This window comes from Oryzias melastigma, linkage group LG17 (assembly GCF_002922805.2).
Source record: "Oryzias melastigma strain HK-1 linkage group LG17, ASM292280v2, whole genome shotgun sequence".
In the NCBI taxonomy this organism is placed as follows: domain Eukaryota; kingdom Metazoa; phylum Chordata; class Actinopteri; order Beloniformes; family Adrianichthyidae; genus Oryzias; species Oryzias melastigma.
In genome coordinates, this window is record NC_050528.1 from 14170492 (window position 1) to 14194145 (window position 23654).

A 23654-nucleotide genomic window follows, 5' to 3' on the forward strand; every position below is an offset into this window, starting at 1 on the left:
GTGGCTGGTGTTAGAGTGGAGGATGCTGAAGACAGGCTTAGATGGAGGAAACTGATTCGCTGTGGCGACCCCTGAAGGGAAAAGCCGAAAGGAAAAGAAGAAGATACTTGGATCTATTTGTCTGCAAGTGGATGCATCAGAATAGAGTGAAAAATCCATCTTTTTCAGATAGGATTTTTTCATCATTCTTCCTGGTTCTCAAATATTTGAATAAAGAAATACCCAGATATGCAATTTTAAGCTTAATTTTTTTGTGTATGTTCTCTATCATCAAAAAATGCAACAAGAACCTATTAAAAACATCAAAAATGTGATTTTTATAGGTATTTAAAGCAAGACATCTGTCTTTGCATTCAAACATAAATGTTTTTTTCATCCCTAATTTTAGTGCTGCTCATTTTTTGCTTGGTTTTATTCACGCATTTAGTTAACTTTATTGACAAGTACAATGTGTTAAAATATTTTTGTTTTTAATAAAGTTCAGATATAAAGTTGTTCACCTTTTGACATATCAGGGGTCGCCACAGCAAATCAACTCACACTGATCTGCTCATTCGGTTTGGCATAGAGGTTTTTTTTAATGCCCTTCCTGATACAAAATGCATTTATTTTTTTAAAATCTGGGCTGGATTTTGGCACAGTTCGACCTAAATGCTGGCGCCCTATTGGCTACGTAGTTAGGCAGTCTTGCCTAGGGACTCCACACCTCTTTGCGCCCCCGTAATCAACCCTGTTTTCTCATGTGCCAGTTCTACACGCAGCCAACTGAGCCATCCAGCCGCTAAATGTTTAGATTCAAAGATCTGTAAACTCCTTCTTACCTCATGTTTTAATCTTGTGTGTCATGACCCCTAAAAGCTGAAGAACCGAACAGATTCACTTCACTAGTCTGTGAACCAAAGCAGTGTCTTCCTGCCCTTACCCAAGCATTCTCTTCGCACACACCTGAAGTGTGCAGCAGACTGAAACCTTCCTCTTGCGTGCCGTCACACTCCTCTGTGTCTGATGAAGGGCTGCAGATGTTCTGACAGCTGATTCTCCACAGAGCGCTAAACACTCGCCTGCTCGGACCGCCGGCTCTGTCATCTGCTGCTCAGTGGGTCTGAAGGACGGCTGGATGTGAGGCGTTTGCCTCTCTGCGTGTACTTGTGTCACGCCTCGATTCATACCGCTGATGGAGTGGGCGTTTGAGGAGCAGATGGAGGACAGGAAAGGCTCTGACTGGAGATGTGCAGCACAACTCCTGTCTGAGTTTAGGTGATCCGGAGGAGAATCGGGATCAAAGCTGCTGATTTGGAACTTTTAGATTTTATAGTAGTGATGGTTTTAAAGAAACACATAGATATATAGAGATAATTTAGAGTCACCAATGAACCTATCAAGCATGTTTTTGGACTGTGTGAGGTAGCATGAATATAGAGAAACCCACACTTACACAAGGAAAACGTGCAAACCCATTTGCAAACCAACTTCTCGCTTTGCGGCCAGAGTGCTAACCACTACACCTCTGTGCAGACATGTCAAACACAGAAAACACCCAATGTAAGCTCCGCCCCTCTGCTCAGGCTTTTGTAGGATATCCAAAGACTCACCTTGTTTTTTTGTGTGTGTTTGTGAGTCTTTTTTGTGGAAAGTCTGCACCGATTGTCATCATCTGATTTACTTCACAGGCAAAACATCTCATCCCAACAGATCTTCTGTTTGGTTGACTTCAGGAGAGTTCAGACTTGAATCATCTGCTGGAGTTTGTTCCTCACTCTGCCTCTCTTGTTTTTCTACAGGAAAACAGAGGAGAAGCAAACATGTCCAGCTTTGTTTGGAGCTAACGGACAAGTTTTGAACATTAATGAAGCAAAGTAAGCCATGAAAATTTACTTATTTGAAAATCTGTGCATTTCTTAGAAATGTATGTGTTCTTTCTGTGTTATATGACTTATTTGTGTTTCCCTACTAGTAATGAGCTTGTGTCCTCCCTTTTTGCAACAATATCTGTTTTCTAGTGTGTGTTTTGATCGGCTTTGACACATTTTTATGGACTGAAAGAGAAAGACAAAAACAAAAGACTGAGTCCAAAACCAAATGAATTTTTAATGTCTCTGATGCTGGGAATCATCAGGCTCAATTTCCGTCTCACTGAAGATGAAGACAACAACACTATAGTGTTGGACCTTGCAGTTTACAGGCAGGACTTTCAAATAATTATTTTGAACACACATTTGTAGAATAATATTAATATGTAATCAGCTGAATTCTCTGTTCTTGACTTCCATCTGTGTCCTCCTGCAGACACATGGACACATCGCTGATTGATGCAGACGTGCAACCAACCTACGTTAGAGTCAGCATCAAAGGAAAGGTGAGCCTCATGGAATCATGAGTTCTGATGAAGTGGTGACAGGATAACAGGTCAAGTCTTCATCACCTCCGTTTCTTCTGCCAAAACTGAACTAAAAAAAATCCATCTGAACAGGTAATGAACTTTCCCATTTAGGCCCCGCTGTGCTCAAATTTTTCTAAAAACAAAAGTTTATAATTGGTTTGTGGTTTCTCCTTCAGTTTTGTTTAAACATATAACTTGTGGAACAGAAACTAATCTTCTCTACTGTAAGTTTAAGACTTTAGTCACAACTGTTGTTACAGGTGGATGCGAGTAAAAAATGGGCAAACCTGTAAGTGGCAGACAAGTGGCCTGCAAACATTTTTAAGATTATAGACCACTCAGTGAGCCCATAGAGAGAAGATTTGTATGCACATTTTTCTATGGGCATGCTGCGGGTGACAGGTTGTAGCAAACACTTAAAGAACACCCTCCCAGGGGTTTCCATTTTCACTACATCTCTTGAGGTGGCCACACGAGCCTCAAGGGAACTGCAAGACACAGATGCTCACCACTTCAAACCTCAGTCACAAGCACCCATACAGGAGTGGACCCGTATGGGTGCTTCAGGTTTTTCAGGAGGATCACAGAGATGAACAGCTGCCTCTTAAGGGGAGTGCAGGTGTGTCTTGATGTTCCCTTGCGGCTTGTGTGGCCACTTCATGGGATGTCATGAAAATGGAACGTGTGGTTGTCACGTATGTGTTTAATGTATTGTGAAGGTGATGCTATCTTACAGTGTCCTTACGCCGCACTCTGGTCAATAATGCACACATTGGCTAATGACTACGCACAACTGCTTTACGCACAGGATGTGCCTGTGAGAAGCCTGTAGAATATCCACATGAACTTCACCATTTACCACGATTGTCTAATTTTCTTCGTTTCTAAGAACGAGGTTGCGTGCAACGGGCCTCTTGAACAGCACTAATAAGCTCTAATAAGCACTAAAAATCACTAACAAGGTCTGTGCACAGTTCGCAGAATTCGGGGAGGATAGAAAAAAAAGGAAAAATCTCTAAGGCACACCTGCATCTCTTCTACTACACCCTTACGTGTAACTTTAAGCCTCGTGTCCACTGAGCGGTCCAGTTCAGTACAGTTTGATCTGGTATTTTGAGCATTTCCATTGTTAAATGGACCCAGTAAACAGTTCTGACCCGTACCTCTTGAGGGTCCATCGACTGGAGGTCCATAGAAAAATAGAACGGGACAGTTGGGGCGGAGTCGCTGTTGCTGATTGGCAGAAAGTGTTGACGACATTAGAAAGCACCAATATAACGTTAAGCTAGTGATTACGTTTTTCTCTTTAAGGCGCTATTCTTCTTTCAAACAGCATTAAATTCCTGTTAAACACGATGTACCAAAAGTAAAGCAAGAAAAAGTCGAGCTGCTGGATGACCTCCATTGTTTTAGCAATCTGCATGGGTCATGAAAACAAACCATTCAGTGGAAGCAAGGCTTAACTGAGTGGAAACGCTCACCAGAATTAACTGGTCCATCCCGTACTACTCCTGCCGAACCGCTCAGTGGAAACGAGGCTGACGCCCACAGCATGCCTGTAGAAAAAAAGTGCTGAAACATTTTCGCCTTATGGGCTCATCAAGTTGTCCACGATCGTAATATTTTCTGCTGGCTACTTGTCGACCATCGCGAAAAAATACATTCCTGCTGTGAACTGGAGGTGAAGCGGATACCACCCACACACAGCTTCGCAGCGCTTCTGCGTCTGGTGTGAACCCGATAAGGTGTCTTGAGATGCAGAAAGAAAAGTTTGGAGCATTTTAAACCTTTAATCCACAGTTACATTTGAGCTCCATTAAATTCATTTCATCCCGTAGCTGCAAAGATTCTTCTTTCATTCAAGAAAAAAAAGAGCGAGTCCCGAAGGCCTCAGCTCCACTGACAGCTTTTATGGAGGCATGTTTTACGTCACGGGTCAGGCTTATTGGACGGGTAGGTGATTTACTCAGTGATACGCAAACCCAGTTTCATTTTAATAGAAAGTCATTCAGAGAGGAGGTGTGAGGGGGGTCTACCGCCAGCCTGGGAGTTTTTCATCTTCACAGCAATTTCCATCATTTCACTCCCGTAGTTTGAAATGAAAGTAGACTAAAAGTCATCTTTGGAGCTCAGTTCGTCATCTGACTCGGATCCTTTAGGATCTGCAGAACTTTAGCGTGAGTGATTGCTGCTGTTCTCATTCACAGTTATTCTGGTCTCTCCCTGGAGTTTTCTTTGTAAAGTGTAGTTATAATAAGACACATTAATGATTAAAGTAATTCGACCCAATGGGATGGCGTCTGCGCAGGATCAACATGTTCATCTTGTTAATTAAAGTTCTGAATATTTAATCCTGCAGATTTTTCAGATTGTCCTGCCTGCAGAAGTGAAGCCTGACTCTTCCACGGCACAGAGGTCCCAAACCACAGGACACCTGCTCCTGACCATGCCCCTGGTACGTACATCACACTCTGGTCACACCTGACCGCAGGTACGGTCAGTGAAAACTTTTAGCAAGTCACACTCCTGGAATCTGAGGTTAATTAACATTTAATATATTTTATTATTAAGCCTTATTTCAGTGAGAGGGGGCTCAATGTAAAACAGATCAGGTGCTTTTTTTTACTCAACAACACAGGTTTGAGGTTAATTAATGTTTAATTCCTTTAGTTCTTGTTATTGGGGAGAGGTAGAGTTGGGGTAGAGAGAGTGATTCTAGGGGCTATGATTTAGGACGCCTAAAGATGCCTTTTTTTTTTCAAAAGGTTAGCTATGACCAGGAGTTTGGGGCATGCAAAGAAAGTCCAGTGACATGACCTCTTTCCTAGTCTCATCCTGAATATAGTACAAGAGATTGTCTTCCTGAAAGACCGCCACATGTAGGAAAATCCATAAGAGATAAGTGCTAAGTGATATGGACAGTGGTCAACCGCCAAATTCATGAAAATGGACTCTACTATTAAGAAATGGAATTTCACCTCATAGATGGAAGAGCCTCAGCTTTTATGGGAGGCTAAGCGGTGGCAGCTACAGATGGTTGGGCTCTCCTCCATGTACAGTTGAAGCTCAGTTCCTTGAAAGGTGTTAGACCCTATTCCACTCTGAGGTTGCCCATGGTGATGTGCAGGTTTGTCTCTGAACGATGACTCCATTGATGAAAGCAGGAACTTCCTCTCTGATATGAACCAATGTTTTCTTAGTTATTAGACCACTAACATTTCTATTCCTTCATCGGCCATGGTGCAGCGGTTGGGCGGTCGTCTCCTGATTGGAAGATTGTGGGTTAAATTCCCACCTTGCCCACCCATGTGTTGAAGTGTCCTTGGGCAAGACACTGAACCCCAAATTGCCTCTGGTGGAAGGTTGGGGCCAGTGTTTGGCAGCGAAGCCACCACCAGTGTGTGAATGGGTGAATGGGTGAATAGGTCTGTGACTGTGAAGCGCTTTGGGCCTTCGAAGGAGGGTAGAAAGCGCTATACAAGTATACGCCATTTACCATCAGGCAGCAATCTATACATTTCCTATATCAAAACTGAATAAAATCAACAATTTAAATAAACCTCAAGTCTATAAGGACACAGCCGATTAATGAATTCCATCTTCTAAAATACTTTTTTCTTATAAATTCTAAAATTCCTTTTAACGCTATAAATTAAAAACAAGAATCATTTGGTGGTGAACAAACTGGAGCTTTGCTACAAAAGAAATCTTACTCCATTTTTGGAAAACTCCACAAATAAACCATTGTTTTATATTTCTTAAAAAAATGATTTTTTTTTTCAAAATTAGTTAGAAAATTTCATTTTCTTGATAGAAAGAAAAAAAAAATCTGAAAATATTGTTTAAAATAACAATATTAAGATTTAGTTATTTGTTGCAGGGTAGCTACTGAATGGGTTTCTTTGCTTTCTGGTTCCTTTGCAGCAATGAAAGAACTTTTATTGTGTTTTTAAAGACAGTCCGGTGACGATGCTGCAGAATCAGAACTGCTGCTGTTAATTACCCATCATGACTTGTGTGATATCCAACACCAGAGGAAACTCTTTAAAGAGAACACCAGTGATCTCGTCTTTGTTCCTGTGTTTGTTTAGGCTGACGGTGAAATCAAAGGACACCGGACCGTCTCACACCAGCGCAAAGCATGTCAGAGCAGACACGGCGCCCTGCAGGAGGCCAGTGAAAGGTACTGAAAACTGTGCACACAATGAGGAGCTCATTAGGCAACCCAGAAACTTTAATGAAGACTGTGTTACACTCTACAGACAAACCAGTCTGGTTAACTCGCCTCAGCACTTAAAATAGACTCACAAGACACACATGCTGGTGAACTTCTCTGATTAGCCCTGACTTTGTTGGATGAACCACAGATTGTGAGAGTGAAGCAAACTTGGTTTAACATCGAATTCCAACATTATTTTAAATATAGATTAGGCCTGCACAATAAATTGAGAATGTATCGACATCGCGGTATCAGCTTGTGCAATACGCAAATCACAAAAGACGGCGTAAACCGTGATAAATGGTTACCTTAAATATTTACACACATGCTTAGACAGAGAAACCGTTATGTTTTAACATAACAGTTAAGCGCACACTTCCAACGTTGTAACTGTTTTTCACATTAGTTATGGGCTCTCCTATTGAGAAAACTTGTAGCATAACTTACATTGACTTGTATTTAAATAAAACTGTTGTAATGAAGTAGAAATGATGTATTAGCTATTTTTTGTTCCATGTATCAGAAGCCATATAATCGCAATATTAATCGCTATTATTGCACATTGCAAGTTTTCCTAATTTTGTGCAACCTTAATATATAAAAATACATATATATATTGAAAATTACAAAAGTAAAAAAAAACTCTCTTTTTACATTGCGCTTACATGTGTTTCCATTGTTTTTCCATTACTGGAATGCAGTGGCGGGCCGTGCATTTCACACCTAGGCCTTCAGTAGTGCTCCATCTGAATCAATCCAACCCTCATTAACTATTTTATGGCAATAAAACTTCTACTGCAGGTACAGCTGCCACACACACACCAAAAGCATAAAAAATAACCTGATAAAATTTCAGTATTATGTAGGGAGATAGCAAAATTTTACTCACCAAAAATCCAGATTATTTAAACACAAAATCCATCCTTTCTATCCTCAAGAAGATTTAGATCACTCTGTTGTGCAGAATCCGTGCGTTTCGCAGATGGAAAGTGTTCCGTGGCTGTGATAAGCTGGAAAATGTTCTGGTATTCCTGAAGCCTCTTGTGGTCCAGGAGGGAGACAAACATCAGTTTTTGTGATCTTGAAATCTGATCTGTGTCTGGAAAATAATATTGTCGGTAGTGCGCGCGAGGATTTTGCGCTGCACCTCTTCGTGCGCTTGGAGCGCCCGCGGTGCGTTCAGGGGCCTCGTAGATTTCCTCGTATCAGCTTCACTCCCGCTCAATGGAGTCACGGAACTCCTTTACCCGTGCCAGACAAAACTGTGCCACAACTTTACCCAGACATTCATTTTCCACCAAAAATCAGACGATGAGACGCTTTCCACTGGTAACATCTTCAAACCTGACACGCCGCTCCTCGGCACCTGTGTCCGGCACATAACGCAGAACCAGAGCGAGCTGCGAGCTGTCCAATCAAAGCGCGTGAAAATGATGACGTTTCCGTGCGCCTGCTACCTGGCCTTCGTGTCGCCTACTCCAAATCTGATTGGTTGAAGCAACAGTTTGGTCGACAATTATTTTATGCTACAGGGCCCGCAGAACTGATTGTGAAGGCCTCCTGGCAGATTTCTTTGACCCTAGCAACAAATGGTGCTGCAATGTGATTGGTTAATGCTTAAATAGGAAAATACACGTCTGGAAGCAGCGCAACCAGGGAGACAGCAATGAAAGGACGAAGACAGAGCATTTGGAATTATAGAATACGTATTCACGGAAATAAATAATAATTAATATCAGTCTGTGATTCAGATATTTTTAGGCCAGCAGAGAAGGCCTTGCAGGCCCTGACGGCCCGCCACTGCTGGAATGTTCTGAGTCAACAAAGTCTCCAAATTTGTCATTTTTGAGGAAATCCCTACCAATATTCTTCAAGTTAAGATGAAAACAAACTCCAAAAACTAATTTTTACTGCAATAAAACTCATGCAAAATCCGTTCTTTTTAAGAATTTGATCATTGATCATTTTGATCATCGGGCATTATCGCTTTCTTAATCCACACCCAGCAGCCAATCAGAATTGAGTATTCATCCAGACCATGGTATAAGTAGTTATTTTGGATTGTCAACTTTTGTGAAAAAAAAGCACAATTCTTTGTCCATATCTCTGTGCACAATTGAAACATCATTCACTGTTATAGGTTTATTTAAATTATTGTTTAAATTGTCTGATTTTCAGTTCAGATGTGAAATATCTGTGTAGCACAAGCTAGAATCAGACTCTTTCAACTTACAAATGCTATTGTTTTCTCACAGTTCAATTCTATAGGCGATTCTTTTAACCTTTTGATTCATGAATGGATTTTTTCTTCCTTTTTTTCTCTCTCTGTGACTATATTCTGCAGTGGAGTCGACCTATTATTGCTCCCAGATATCTGGGCCGATCTCTAGTCTTTAGCATCAACAGATAAACAGATTAAGCTCATTTGAAATTATCCAATTTCATCATAGCAGCTAAACCCATTGAAGCGTATCTAAATACTGCTTAATTTAGCAGAGGCCAGGTTGAAAATCCAATTTTGACCTGAATGTGTGAATCCCGAACATGCACAGAGGAGCTTGATAAAGAGGATGAAACATCAAGTGTTTGCATTAAATATGCAGCATAAAGAGCAGCAGAGCTCAACCCTGCAGGCGGTTCATTTCTGAGTATTTGAGCAGAGGCTTCAGCTAATCGACTGACTGGTTTCTGTACAGGAGCCTTCACCACGTCCAGCACGTTTCCCCTACGGTTTACATTCAGCTGGAACCACAAAGCAGCTGCTGATGATGGATAATGGATGAGGGGATCTATTCTTGATCGTGACCCAGTAATTTTAGCTGCATAAAGAGCTGTAACCCATAATGTTTATTTAAGCCGTAGTCACATGCGTCCGTACAGGGGTTGACCCATATGGATGCTGCAGGTTTTTGAGTTGCCCGGGTACTTGGACAATCACAGAGAGGACAGACTGCATCTTAAAGAGACTGCAGGTGTTTTGTGGCCACCTTGAGGGACATAATGGAGCGTACCATTGTTGTGCGTGTGACAAGTGTATCATGAAACATTTGACAAGCAGTTTGCACACACTTGTGACACACAGGTGATACTGTTGTATGGTTCCCTTATACCACACGTTCATAAGGATCGCTTGTACGTCATTCTCAACACATTCTCACTCCCAAGTCGTCACATATTGACGTTTGGTAAAGAGGATGTTATCGAAGCTCTGTGCTGTTTGAATAATCAGCATATGCATCTAATCTCTGAATAAAATCTCTTAAATTTAAGAGAAACAGTGCTGTTGAAGGTGTACTGAGACCTGCAGGTATAGCCTCACAGTTTGCACTGAAAAATGTGAACTCACATCCAACCTTCAGCAGCTGGACTCTGAGCTTCATCTGTTTAAAGCCCCTCTGATGCGGCTCCATCTTCCCCTGAGAGCAGCAGCATCAGCTCCCAGCAGGTCTGCATCGTCTCTGCAGAAATGCTCCTCTGTCCGCTCTCCTTGCCTGGAGCTGCTTCCATCTCACCACCTTCATTATCATTTTATGACAAAGCTTCTCCTCCGTCCTTCAGATGGCCTCCGCAAACACAATAAGGAGCCACAGCCCAATCCCATACATTCAAATTAAGCACTAAATAAAAAAATGCTTAGCTGCTTCTGCCACACTGCAAGGTGACAGGAGAGCAGCCCGGATGTGTGGAGTTATAGCTGGGCGTGCATGTGATTAGAAGCCACCTTTGACCCCCCGGGTTTCATTCATTCTCTGTGCTGTAACTAGTGTGGAGGGAAAGGATCTCAAGGACGTAACCAGTGTTTAATCTGATATCCTGGCAGACAAGTGAACATGAAGTGGGAACAAATTATAACAAGAAAGTATTAAACGTTATATGAAACCTAATATATATATATATAAATATATAAATTATGGCCAGGTATCAATTAAAAAAGAATAAACTAATTAATCGCAAACCTGGAAAAAACTAATCGCGATTAATCGCTCTAATTTTTTTGGGTCTCAGTATTTGCCGACCACTTATTATCTAAGAATAAACACAATATGATATCACTCATGAAACTCACGAACATTGATTTTTAATTATTGGTGTTTCAAAAAAAATCAGATTAATCGGACTCTCCCACACTCTTCATCACTCTGGACTGTTGACCTGAAATATTTAAAGGCCTCCTCTTTCTTCATCTCTGCACTGAAGATCCTTTCATTTGCTCACAGATAACATGCACTCATCTCCATTCCAAGACAAACTTTCCCCTTTCTAGATGTTCCTCCACCAGGTCTCACTATCACAATGTCATCTGCAAACATCATGTTCCACAGAGATTCCTGTCTAATCTCATCTGTCAGTCTTTCCATCACTACAGCAAACAAGAAGCTCAAAGCTGATCTTGGGTGCAGTCCCTCCTCCACCTTGGACTCCTCCGTCATACCTGCAGTACACCTCACCACTATCTTCCAGTTCTTTGCTGCTCCAGATTCTGTAGATGTCTTCCAGAACAAGCCTGTCAATTAGATGCAAATCAAAATGGTTGTTCCGAAACATGTGTCTCTTGGTTTACATGAGTGCAGTGAATTTTGCCACAAAGGTGCTAATTTGTAATGGACATTTAGAGACTGGCTACATGGTCAAGGATGATACGAGCGGGAGATGATGGAAAACAAAATGAAGAAAGGTTTTGACTTAATAAGATAAGCTTTTATGCCCTAAAATGTAGCAGCTTCTGTCTGTAAAGTAAAGCAGCTGCTTCTGTAACAAGAAGGATCCAAATCTAATTTCCTGAAAGGCTTGATGTGACGCCTCATTCCCAAGACTGAAATTAATCTGTCGCTCTTTTATTGACTGTTTGTCAAGAAGAAATGAAAAATGTGAGACGAGCTTCTCAGATCAAAATCCCAAAGTTTCATCAGTGGATCTTGTTTCATCAGTGGCGTTTAGTCTTCTGCCTCTCCATCAAAAATGATATGATCTCTGAATTAAGGATTAACTACATTTTATTCTTAAATATGGTAATAAGTTTACTTCATAAGGAAATCACAAAACTTTCCATTATAATACAAATCAAAAATACAATTAATTTAAATGTTTGAGTATTATAATGTAATAAAGATCACTTAATGCATATTGGAGGACTCACTCTGATCATCTTATCATCTGTTCTAAAAGTGCTCCTTCAATAATGAATGTACCGTTTTTAACCAAACTAATATAAGTAAACCTGTGTCATATTCAAGTACAGTTCCTGCAGAGTGGCAGGAGTTCATTAGAAATTCGACTCTGAGTCTGGGGGACCATTAATGCAGAGCAATACCGCCCCCCTTCCCTTCCCCGTTGCAGAGAGCTTGAAGTAGGGAACTTCAAATACGTCACAAATGCATTCTGTCAAATGTTGGTTTTTCTTCTTCTCCCGATCAGTGCTTTAAGTGGGCCGGTACTCACCAGTACTCAGTACCAGCACTTCGAAAAACAGTTCTTCCGAGTAACACCACTACTCCTTGCTAGAAGTAATGCCAGTACTCAGTTCCTGCACAAATACTCAACTTGAAAAACTTTAATTATGGTTTTTAGTTTTTTAAGAACAAAAAGACACAGATAAAGTAACAAGCTATATTATTCTATGTCCACACATAGAAAAAAAACTTATTTTTATTGATCAACATTTCCATTCAAGGCTCTCTGCATTTTATTCTTCGACTTCCATTAAAGAAAGTACCACCACTTCTTATTGTCCACTTAAAGTACTGCTCCTGATTCACAGTGATTTAAACAAAGTACTAGGAACTGCAATTTTAGTCTTAATATTCTTCATATACGTTCTCTATCATCAGAACATTGCCACAAAAGCACCATTTCATTGGAGCTGGTCTTTACATGACTGTTGTGGTTCTGTATAAATATAGCAGTTTTGGAGAGATCCTGCAGTTTTGATGCACTTTCATCCTAACCCATGAGCTGAGTTGGTCCATAATAACCAGAGACTGTTCTGACCTCTGACCCCTTCTCTTCACGTCACGGGTGCTGCCGCAGCCACATCCAAGCTACAAACTTCACAACAAATGACTTCATCATCCTCGTCCTCTGAGTACCTCTGTGAGGATGCTTCTCCTTTCCTCTGAGACCTTAAAATTAGGTCAGCCTTTGCCTGGGGTCGCCCATTACAGAGTTCTGGACCTCCAAAGCAGGAAAGACATTTGTGGAGGAGACCCGCTTCATTGACTCCATCCATCTCCTGTAAAGAACCACTGACATTCAGTGTTCTTGTTACCAGGAGGAGCACCAGGAGCCGGACTCCTCCTGCTCCAAATGGGAGCGTTATTAATGAGCTGCAGACTCACTTGGATCCATCAACAGTCTGTCTGCTGAAGAGACAGCATCAACATCCATCATGTCCGTCTATACATCAGCGTCAGGCTGTTTTGTTTGACAGGTTTGCTTGGAAGTTCTTGATCATTCTGAAACTTCTGATCTTTGAGTTTGCTGCAGTTTTTCTGGACAAGCTGAACTCGTGAATCCCGCAACATTACAACGCTGAACCATCAGAGCTTTTAGAGTCACCAACCATAATACAGTTATGCTTGCTAAAAATGTACGTCATCCTCATAAAAGAGCTCTATTTCACTTTCTCAGTGCAGCCATATCTCGCTTTGCTTCTTCTCTGAAAGCCAGCAGATGGGATTGAGATCAGACCTCCAGTCCAAAAGCTGCATCTTCTCCAGATCTCCAATCACAGACACTAAACAGAGCCCACTCATGTCATTGCTGTAGCCCGCCAGAACTCGATTATGCCTTCATTACCGAGGCCAGAGTGATAGCCTGGCATGAGCTCGCTGCTGCTAAAAGCTTTGTCAATGTTGGACTTCTGCAGAAGCTCATGAGAGTTTAAAGGATATTTTGATGCTCCACGGGTGATAAATCAAACAACTCCTTAGTATTGTATAACAGGGATTACCCGGGGAAAAAAGTATTTGGTCAGCCACTAATTCTACTTGGTCTCAAAAAAATGTTTCCACTCCCATGATTCACAGTTGGTGTGGTGGTCTTTGGATGTAACTCCACATTATTTCCTATTGCACATACAGTCTTTCCCGCCTGGTGCAGGTCTACTAATTAGTTTCTGGTGTCCTTTGACAGCTCGTTGGTCTTGGTCATATAGTGGAGTTCAGAGTGTGCCTGTTTAAGGGTATGGACAGGTGTCTTTAATCCTGATAAGTTCAAACCGGTGCCATTAATAGAGGTTACAAGTAGAGGACAGAGAAGCTTTGTAAAGAAGAATTTACATATCTGAGAGAGGCAGAAATCTTGCACGTTTGTGGCAGACCAAAGGCTTTTTACTGACAAATTTACAAATTATTTCACTAAAAATCTTACGATGTGATTTTCTGGATTCTTTCCTCTCATTCCACACTTCTTTTTTTCCTATACTTTTCTTTGAATAAAACATACCCCGTCTTCTCCGTCAACAACTACGCAGATTAATCCACTTAATGATAAAATCGATTTTTATTTGGATTGGCTCCTGCTGGTTTTGATTAAATATACATAATTAATGATCACTTAATCAAGTGGGAAGGAGGGACCTGCTAGGGTCAGTTTAGCGAAACGCAGCCTTCTGAAAGGATTTTTCTGATATTTCCAGTTAGAGGTTGTAAAGAACTGAGAGCAAAACATCAGATTGTTCAAATTGCTGCTTTTTTCCAGTAAAGAAAAAAAGCCATCCATCCATCCATCTTCTTGACCGCTTCATCCCTTTCGGGGTCGCGGGGGTGCCGGAGCCTATCCCGGCTACTGAAGGGCGAAGGCGGGGTACACCCTGGACAGGCCGCCAGTCTGTCGCAGGGCCTCAATCACACACACATTCACTCTCACATTCACACCTAGGGGCAATTTAGAGTCACCAATGAACCTATGAAGCATGTTTTTGGACGGTGGGAGGAAACCGGAGTCCCCGGTGAAAACCCACGCATGCACGGGGAGAACATGCAAACTCCACACAGAAAGGTCCCAGCCGGGATTCGAACCGGGGCCTTCTCGCTGTGAGGCAAGAGCGCTAACCACTTGCGCCACCGTGCAGCCCAGAAAAAAAGCTCATTAGATGTTAATGACCTGAAATAAATCACTGAACATTTCCTATAAATGTGAACCTTGAAAGCCAGAGCTGGTTCAAGAAGTGTTTTCTAAAACTCAAGAAAAGTAAAGCACTGAAACAATACCCAAAGCTGTTGAATATCATGCTTAAAATTAGCCGAAAAAGCAGAATTCAGCTTTAGAAAACGGATTCATGAAACCTGATGTCCACTGTTATAGCTGTTTCTTCGGAAACAACTAAATTAGCCAGAGTACCATTTTTTTTATTTAGAAGACATAATTTTTTAGGACAAAAGACTAAAAATGCTTTGATAAATCCTAAATAAACCAAGTATAATAGCTTCAAAACGGCTAAATTTATCAAAGGCTAAACATTTTTTTCTCAATTGTTTTAAAAACAAATCTTTAATAAAGGTATCAGGTAAATTCCTGATTATAAATGATTTACCTGGAGTACAAACGACAAAAAAAAATTCCCCCTAAATTTTTTTTCTAAAAACGTTAACTCTCACAGTATTTACATACAGCATAGTTATAAAAAGTTTCAAGTTTCCAACTTTTTTTCCCTGCAATTCCAAAACTTTTTAGTTTTTTTAAAAAAAAACAAACAAGTGAACAAAACCCAAAAGAAGAAGGTGAAAAAAAATCTGGGAAAAAAATCCTACTGAAGACAGAGAAGAGCATCTTGTCAGTGTGCTGTCCCTCCCCTCTCGTTGCTCTGACTTTAATTTTTTTCAAAAAACAAAAGTGTGGCTTCTAATCCGGAGCACCTCATATATGGATGTATTCTGATTGTGTTTATTGATTTCAAAGTAAGAGGTTAATGGCACTGTGTTTGGTTGGGTGTCATTGTGAATACGCTAACACGGCTAATGTGTTGGGAGTTACGGTAGTCATGGCAATGCTTGTTCTAGTGGTATCAGTCTTTCTTTTTTTAATGTGTTGCAAACAAAGTTGAGAGTTAAAGGGTTTTGTGAATGCACTAACGTGGTTAACGGGCAGCAGTGGTTTTTTGTGTGTTACTAACACAGTTGGGTGTTGGCGTTGTCACAGCAACGGTATTTTTTGGTGGTATCAGTCTGTTTTTACAAACAAATTCTGGAGTTACAATAGTAATGTGAATGTGCTAACATGGCTAACCCTTACATCGTGACTAGCATGTTACAAACATGTTCTACAATTACTGAACGCAGTTAGTAAAATTTGACTGACTGTGACTTATTTCTGCCTGCCTGACCCAGGCCTTGACCCTGACTTCAGACTCCGCCTACTTTTCTGACCGACCGACCCTGGCTCTGACTCCGCCTGATCACGTCTCTGACCCTCCCCAATCCCTGCCTGAAGGACTCCCCCTCTTCTAGTTTCCCTGTATGCTTTGACCAGTCGAAGAATCCACTCAACGCTGCCCCTTCAGGTTCCTGACCTGTTTTTTTCTGCCCACTTCTTTTTATTGTTACTTCCATCCAAATAACCTGTTCTCCTCCTAAATGTGGCTTTTGCATCCTGGAGTTCAGTTCCTCCTTTCTCCATCATTGACACAGCTTTAGAGTGGGAGTATTTCTTTGTATCCACATAGATACTATTTTGTAATAACTGGCCTTTTCCTCTACATTATTAGCTCCTAAATATCCAATAGCCCAAATAAAGTGAATAATTTTGAAAACATTCATCTGAAGATTTTCTGGAATATTTGGGAAGAAATTAGCTCAAATTTTCAGGAATTGATGCTAATGGATGAAGCTTTACTTGATTTTTCTGGACTTTATTAAAGATTTATCTATTCCAACAAGAGAGCTGAAGCTTTTTTTTACATCTGAAGGATAATGATTCCAATTACTTCCCAGTTTTCTGCTGGAGCTGGTAATTTTCCTGCAGCACATTAAGACTGAACGCACCGGTGTGCTTACCTCCGTGTGTTATATCCTCTGGCAGCTTTTTGTAATCTCAATTAACAAACGGCAGAATGAACACAGAAATGACGTCTTCCACAGGCTCCTGCAGCTTATTGTCAGCCGCTGTGCAGAGATTCAATTACAACAGCCTCACTCGTCCCGCAGAATCCCCACATTTCATTAATTTCTCTCTCTCGTAAAAGACTCACTTATTAAAATGCAGGAGATACTGGAGCTTCAGAGAGGATTTCTGCAGCAATGCAGCGCTGTAAAATGACATCGCCAGACAAATTCACCAAATACATTCTCTGCTACTTGTTACTCAGAATGAGGACCTCTTAAACTTCATTATTAGCAAAGGGGAAAAATGTACAAATTCAGGAAATGAGGTGGTACACACCCACTCTTGATGGTCATGTGACTTCAGTTCTATCAGATTGGAGCACTATTGCTGCTCTCTGGACAAGCTTTTGACTTTAGAGCCAAAGAGTTTAATCCTTTTTTCCTGAACTCCTCTTAGATGTTGTTTTGTCTTCAGTTTGCACCTCATGGATGTGAATTGTTTAGGGAGGATGGTTTAGCTTACAGGTTTTTTTGGTGTCTGCTGCTACTCTAATGGAAAGATCTCACTGCTACAGCTTCTGATTGGATAAAGAATCGAAAATTAGAAGAAAATAGACCACTTTAGCAACAAGATTTACTTTTAATAAAACTGAATTCACTTAGATTTGGTATAAACCAGAAGCAAAGTGTGTTCTAAAATTCACCACTTCAATATTTGGGGAAACTGAAGGACGAAATCCTTTGATCATGTGACCCGGCAAACATTTCTTTACAGATAGTTCACACCTTCAATTTCTTTTACTTTTCTCATTTTTTCTGAAAAATAATTTTAAGCAAAGAAACTTTTAAGCCTTTAATGCAAAAGAGGTTTTGGTAAATAAACCTCTAGAATGTTTAAAAAGTCGCTGGATCTGCAACCTAGGGTTCCAGAGATGCATCATCCCTTGTAGGTTTGTTGTTTAAGTTTTGTCATTTATGTTTGAGTTGATCTTACTGACAATTAATTATTTTTTTTAACCACTATTGAGATTACACTAAATCAAGAGGCATTAAGAACTTTACCGTTCCTCCAGAATGCACACAAGTCAGATAACTGAGCAAAATGATGTTAAAAGATTTCAGGGAGAGTTTTTATTATTAGAATGAGTTTTAATTCTTACCTTATGTCTAATTGCTATTCTGAGACAAAGTTTTGAAAGTATAATTGCAAATCTACAGCAGGAGGATCGTATTTGACACAGGATGCATTTTATTTTGAAAGGAACTTTTATGTGCTGCTGTTAGAAGTTATATAATAGAAATATAACACTGTTATAAATCATGTAAAATTAAAAAAAACTACATTTAAAAAATCAATGGTTTCATAGCCAAAATAATTGACTAAATAGTATTTTTCCAAACAGTACGCAGGGACTCTGCGGCTCTTGTTGGGTTTTGGTCTGTAAGATCCTGGACCAATCAACTTTTTTAGCACTATCGATTGCAGACCCTTAGCTTAGCCTCAAAAGAAACAAATGATCACAGAAGCTGCTCGGCTTGTTGTAAACAAACGCCAAAAACTCACAATTTACTGATTTTGTTCTATATTTTGCCAATTATTTAGATGTTTCACATTTTCTGTCTTTTCTGAGTAATGAAAGTCAATTTAGAATCCTTTCAGAACTGTAAGAAGCTCCCCTTGTTTTAGATGTCGTTTTTAGTGTGGGTTCCTCTCTAAAAGGACTTTTTGAAAACCTTTATTGTCTTGAACGAGAAGAAATAAATGAAATGTGACACAAATTGATGTTATGATCTAATAATAAATTCTGGTCTAATAATAAATGAAAATAATCCTAAAAAAAGAAGTTGTTGGTAATGAATCTCATTAACTCGGCACAGTCTTTCCTCTACACTGATCTGAAGAAGAAACGCTGAAAACAGCTGACGGAGCTCGAGTTATTTTCTCTGTTTAATTTAGAGGCTGAAGACCCACAGGGGAGATTTGTTCCTGTAAAGATTTTAGTATCAAATAAGAATTTGCTACGTGCCTTCATGATATTTACAGCACCCCCACCCGACAGGAACACCTAAGCTGTGCTGAAATACTGAACCCTCTGGGCGTGAACACTTTGTTCTTCCTGCAGTGTGGCACCCTTCAGTTTTTATGGGTGTGATGCTTTCACGAGTTTTCCACTGGTGATTTGTGACGCTTCTGCTGCAGATTCCTCCTGAAAAACTGATTTTCCGTTCATCTCTGTCACTTCACTGCTTTATGTTCTAGTAAATAAACCTGGAGACATATGCAAAGGATAAAGTCTAACTCCGATCATCATTTGAGCAATAGTCAAAGCATTCCTGTTGGTCTTTTAATTATGATTATGCCGCTTTTAGCCAATATCAAAAAAACTGTTGTTTTCTAGAACTTAGTTCATTAGATATTTGCCTCTGAGTTGTGGACGGGACTGTAGTCAAGAAGCAACCCTTTCCCCACTTCCCATCACCCATCTGTTTACACTCTCTCTTGCTAGCTTACAGCTCCGCCCACCCCCAACCAAACACCACCAGTGAAATAAAGAGGCGAGCGATATCTGAGCTATCCAGACATATGAATCAGATTCCATCTCAGACGAGGAAAACAAAGACGTTCATGGATCTATTTGTCTACAAGTGGATGCATCGGAATGGAGCGCAGCAGCATATTTTCTGTCACAAATGAACTCATTTTAAAACAGCATTTTTTGTCTGCTCCTGATTAACAAGGATTTAAATAAACTCAGAAAATGAAGATTTAAGCTTAATTTTCTTGATAAATGTCCTCCATAATCACAAAAATGCCATAAGAAGATGTTAAAAACACCAAAAACACTATTTTCATCAGAGTGGGTCTTTAAGATGTTTCTTTTTTTGTGTGTATTTTGACCCGCAGAAAAAATCTCCCTGAGAGGCTGGAGGTTGATCCAAGCAAGCGTTCATCCATTGATTTTACCAACATCGTCTCCCAGGAAAGCTCCAGAGAAGGTCGATGGAAAACTCCGCCCCTTTCCACAGACTCACCCTCTGAGGAATTTGTGGACGACCCTGACGTCCCACCACTTGTATAAGACGTGTCCTGAGGTACAAGGATGCACGACTGACAAGCAAAGCATGAAAATGTAATGAGTTAAAAAACGTTAGAAAATGTTTAGAAATATTCTTAATTCTTTTTATGTTGCTTCAGATGTTTAAGAGAAGAAATGATTCCTTAAAACAGAAATTGATAAAGTTTTAAATTCTTCATGAATTTTGTTTAAGCAAAAGATTTATTTTCCTTTATGCATGTTTCAGAGATTTTGGGAACAAATAGAAGAACAATTAACTGAATCCCAGAAAATGCTACAAAATAAACACAAGCAGGAGTCACACGAGCAGAACTGAAACATCTTCATCCAAAATAATATTTGCCCTTAAAATAAAAGTCTAGATCAGAACCAACCTGATGCATCTGTTTGACTTTCAGAATAAAATACTCAAAAGGTTTCTGATGTAATTTCAATGATAAATTGAATGTGGAGAGTTTTCATGTAGACACAAACTGCAGGTATTCTATATTAACTAACATTTATGGCCAGAGACAGCTCATTTACTCATGATTTATGACTTTTATGTCTCACATTTAGGAGTCGTTTTAAAGGATTTGTCAGAATTTTCTTTGTTTTTACTTTATTTTTTCCCAGCTGTATTTCAAGAACAAATAAAGAAATCAAAACTGTAAGGATATTTTGCTCATATGATATAAAAAAACCTCTACTGTCACTAAAGTTTCATTTTAACTAAAAAATACAAAGTGTTTTCATGGAAAATATGGATTTATAGTTTGGGTTTTTTATAATAGAAAGTTCTCAGATAACTAAATTGCTGAACAAACATGATCTTCAGCTTCAATATTTCTTCTTGGTGATGTTAGTATGTTGAGGGAAAAATAATAATTTACCCAGAGCCTTTTCCTGTGTCCTGTTTCCCCCATTTTTGTGGCTGTTTTCTGTCTTTCTGAAGCTCCCATCATCTTCCTCCCTGAATGTCCACACAGATATTCTTCCAGGCTCTTTTCTAGCCCAGAGGACGTCAGCCCAGAGATGTCTCAAAGTGACTCAGTTTCTCCTTGGAAAATGCTCTGAAGCCTCTGAAAGTCTTTTCTCTGATGTCCCATCAGAAAACCCAGAGGTCACAGCTTCCTCCTCTTCCTCCTCTTCCTCCTCCCTCGCAGCCTGCAGGGTCATCCTGACAGCCTCACTGGTCTTTTAATATCCACTCTTCTACACTCAAGTCTCCCTCCGTCATAGAAGTATAAGGTTTTAAACTAAACTCAATGTAGACCAATTCAGAATACACTAAACATTTACTGATCTGACAACAAAAATGACTCCAACAGCTTAATAATTTCACTGCAAAATGGATAGAATAGAAACAAAGGGAAGAAGTGATGAACAAATTTCAGCTCACAGCTTCATGACAAAATGTTCTGATGACTGTAATCAGGGGCATGAACTGACCACCAGCACTTCTGTGAAAGCGAAAGCTTTGTCGTGTTCTTTGCAATCAAATCTCCGAGGAGGAAAACGAGTCTCTGAGTCTAAAATGATCAGATGGAAACCACAATTCTTCTGGGAGGAAATAAATGAAAGCACCTCCACCTGAATACAAGACCACACACTGATCAGAGACGCTGCAAACATAGAAGGAGCAGCATCTCTGATGGCTTTGGTCTGAAGGTTACATTTTCTTTCATTTTTTTTAATAATTTGAAAAAGAGGAAATCCAGAAAACAGCTACACCCTCCTGACTACCAAAGACAAATGATTGTCTAGTCAACCAAAAAATAAAAATAAAAATTCCCACAGCCTGCACCACTTCCCATTAGGTATCAGTGAAAAGTCCCAAATGTCTTCTGTACCTAAAGGAGTTAAAGTCCCCCCTATGATCAAGTTCCCAGTAGTGTTTTAATGATGATCATGAAGTTTTTAACCAAAATCCCACAACTTAAATATCTTAAAAAGCCATTTTACATGTTGATCTGAAGCATCTGTTTCCAAAATCTCCTCTGAGAGGGCGTGGCTTTTGGTGCTGAGCTGAGAAGCCCCGCCCCTGACCCCCCTCCCGGTCTGACTATGATGGGTCTGTGTCTTCCCAGCATAAATCTACATCACTGCTACATAAAAATGTCAAGCAGTATCGATAATATCGTTCTGATCCGGATGTCAGCTGGACGAGGAAGTGAAGATCTTCATGGACAGAATTTCCTCCAAAATCCTGATTCTTTCTCCTTCCAGTTCACCAAAGACTCTTTTAGCTAATTCTCCAATGTTTATTGACTGTGATCAATACATTCAATCATTGGTTTCTCAGAGTTCTTGATAAAATAATCAAAGCTAACATCAAAATGCTCTTTCATTGATTTACAATCCTTTCCAACTGCGGTCAAATGAGCCGCCGTTCACATTTCCGTGGTCACATCAAGAAGCTCCGTGGAGTCTGGTGGAGATTTTCCAGCGTTCTCAGTCCTGCTACCGTAAGTATTGGATGAAACTCACACCAAAAATCCAGTGATGCTGATTTGACCACAGAAATGTGAACGGCGGCTCATTTGACTGCAGTCAATGTGAAGATACCATCTTCTCTTCTCCAGAACCTGAACTAGACACTAGGAACAGATGAGGGTTTAGTGCATGTGCAGCAGAGCTGTTGATGGAAAGAAGATCATTCATTCAAACAGAGTCTGTCCAAGACAGTTTGATTGACAGATTTAAAAGGAGAAATACTCAAAAATGAAAAAACAAAATGATTTTTATTAAATTTGTTCTCTTTCATAAGAAAAATGACACACAGACATGTTAAAAACTTAAAAAATATAATTTTCATTGGAGAGGGACTTTAATTCAGTACTATGCAGGAGTTATTAAGATTTAGAAATGTCCAAATTTCCACTGCAGGTAGTCAAGAATACATTGCTAAGTAGCCAAATTTGATCTCAGTAATTTCTAACAAAGCAATTGGCCAGTCACTGATGAAAGAAAAGGTTAAAACAATCAAATACTTGGAGAATAATGTCGATAAATGTGTTATGGTTTGGGGTTTTCTTTATTTGGTTTTGTGTTTTTGTACTTATGTTTTGTCTCCTTTGTGCACAGGGTGGCGTGGGGCAGGAGGCGTGGCCCTCTAACTGGTGACGCTGCACACCTGCTTCCAATTAAATCAGCTTTAAAAGCCTCCTCCTGGCTCTTCCTCCCTGCCAGGTTATTCCACTTCCATGTGGCCTCCTAGTTCCTGTAGCAGCTGTCTTTGGTCAAAGACTCCTGCCTCCACCGCCTATCTGCTCCTTAGTTTGTTGCTGTTTTCATCAAATAAATCTTCACTGAATTAACACCCAGTCTGGCTCTGCATTGGGATCTGTCTACAAACCCTGACAAAATGGACCAAAAAAATAGGCTGCTTTGTGTTTTTTCTGCTTAAGGTGGATCTACAAGCTATTGAGTTGTTACTCATTGCTCTTGTGTTTTTTTGTTTGGCTGCAATCATGTCAAATCAGTGAGAAGACAAATGTATGAATTGTTAATATTAGGCCCACAACAAAAATTAACCCATGCCTGTTAATCCTTAAAAAACCTGACAGTTACATTTCCTTTGTACCCTTATCCCCCATTGCCAACATCCCACTCTCTCCTTTTCTATTTTTTTTAATCCATCCGGTCCATAAATAACATTTAGCCTCCAATACAGAAAGGGTTTATACAAATATACACATCATGTCTTAGAAGAGTCATAAACCCCATACTGTAACAGTAAAATCTGTGGAACACAAGAGACCTTCAGCTCTGATCTGTTTGCTCAGCTGGACAGGATAAGTAAAAAAAAAAGCCCTGACAGTTTATCTCTTTTAATCAATCAGACTGTAATCAGACCACATTTGGGAAGCTGGCGTTGAGAACTGATGCTGCAGGAGGATCAGGTCACGACGCTGAAGTTGGCTTCCGATTCACAGCTTCCGATTCGCGAGAGCGTT

General features: G+C 40.1%; 1 protein-coding gene across 2 annotated transcripts in view; it reads left to right on the forward strand.

Annotated features, from left to right (window-relative positions):
• Positions 1-23491, forward strand: part of lrrc6 (leucine rich repeat containing 6) — a 33785-nt gene extending 10294 nt beyond the window's left edge. The window contains exons 7-13 of one of the 2 annotated variants that reach the window (XM_024268828.2): positions 1782-1856; positions 2117-2182; positions 2287-2356; positions 4740-4835; positions 6472-6563; positions 19545-19732; positions 19943-21486. In XM_024268828.2, the coding sequence (XP_024124596.1) occupies positions 1782-1856; positions 2117-2182; positions 2287-2356; positions 4740-4835; positions 6472-6563; positions 19545-19719 (574 nt within the window). In that variant the 3' untranslated portion in view covers positions 19720-19732; positions 19943-21486. Of the gene's footprint in view, positions 1-1781; positions 1857-2116; positions 2183-2286; positions 2357-4739; positions 4836-6471; positions 6564-19544; positions 19733-19942; positions 21487-22782 lie in introns of those variants that run through there. The other variant, XM_024268826.2, reaches the window with a different exon arrangement.
• Positions 23492-23654: the final 163 nt, after the last annotated feature.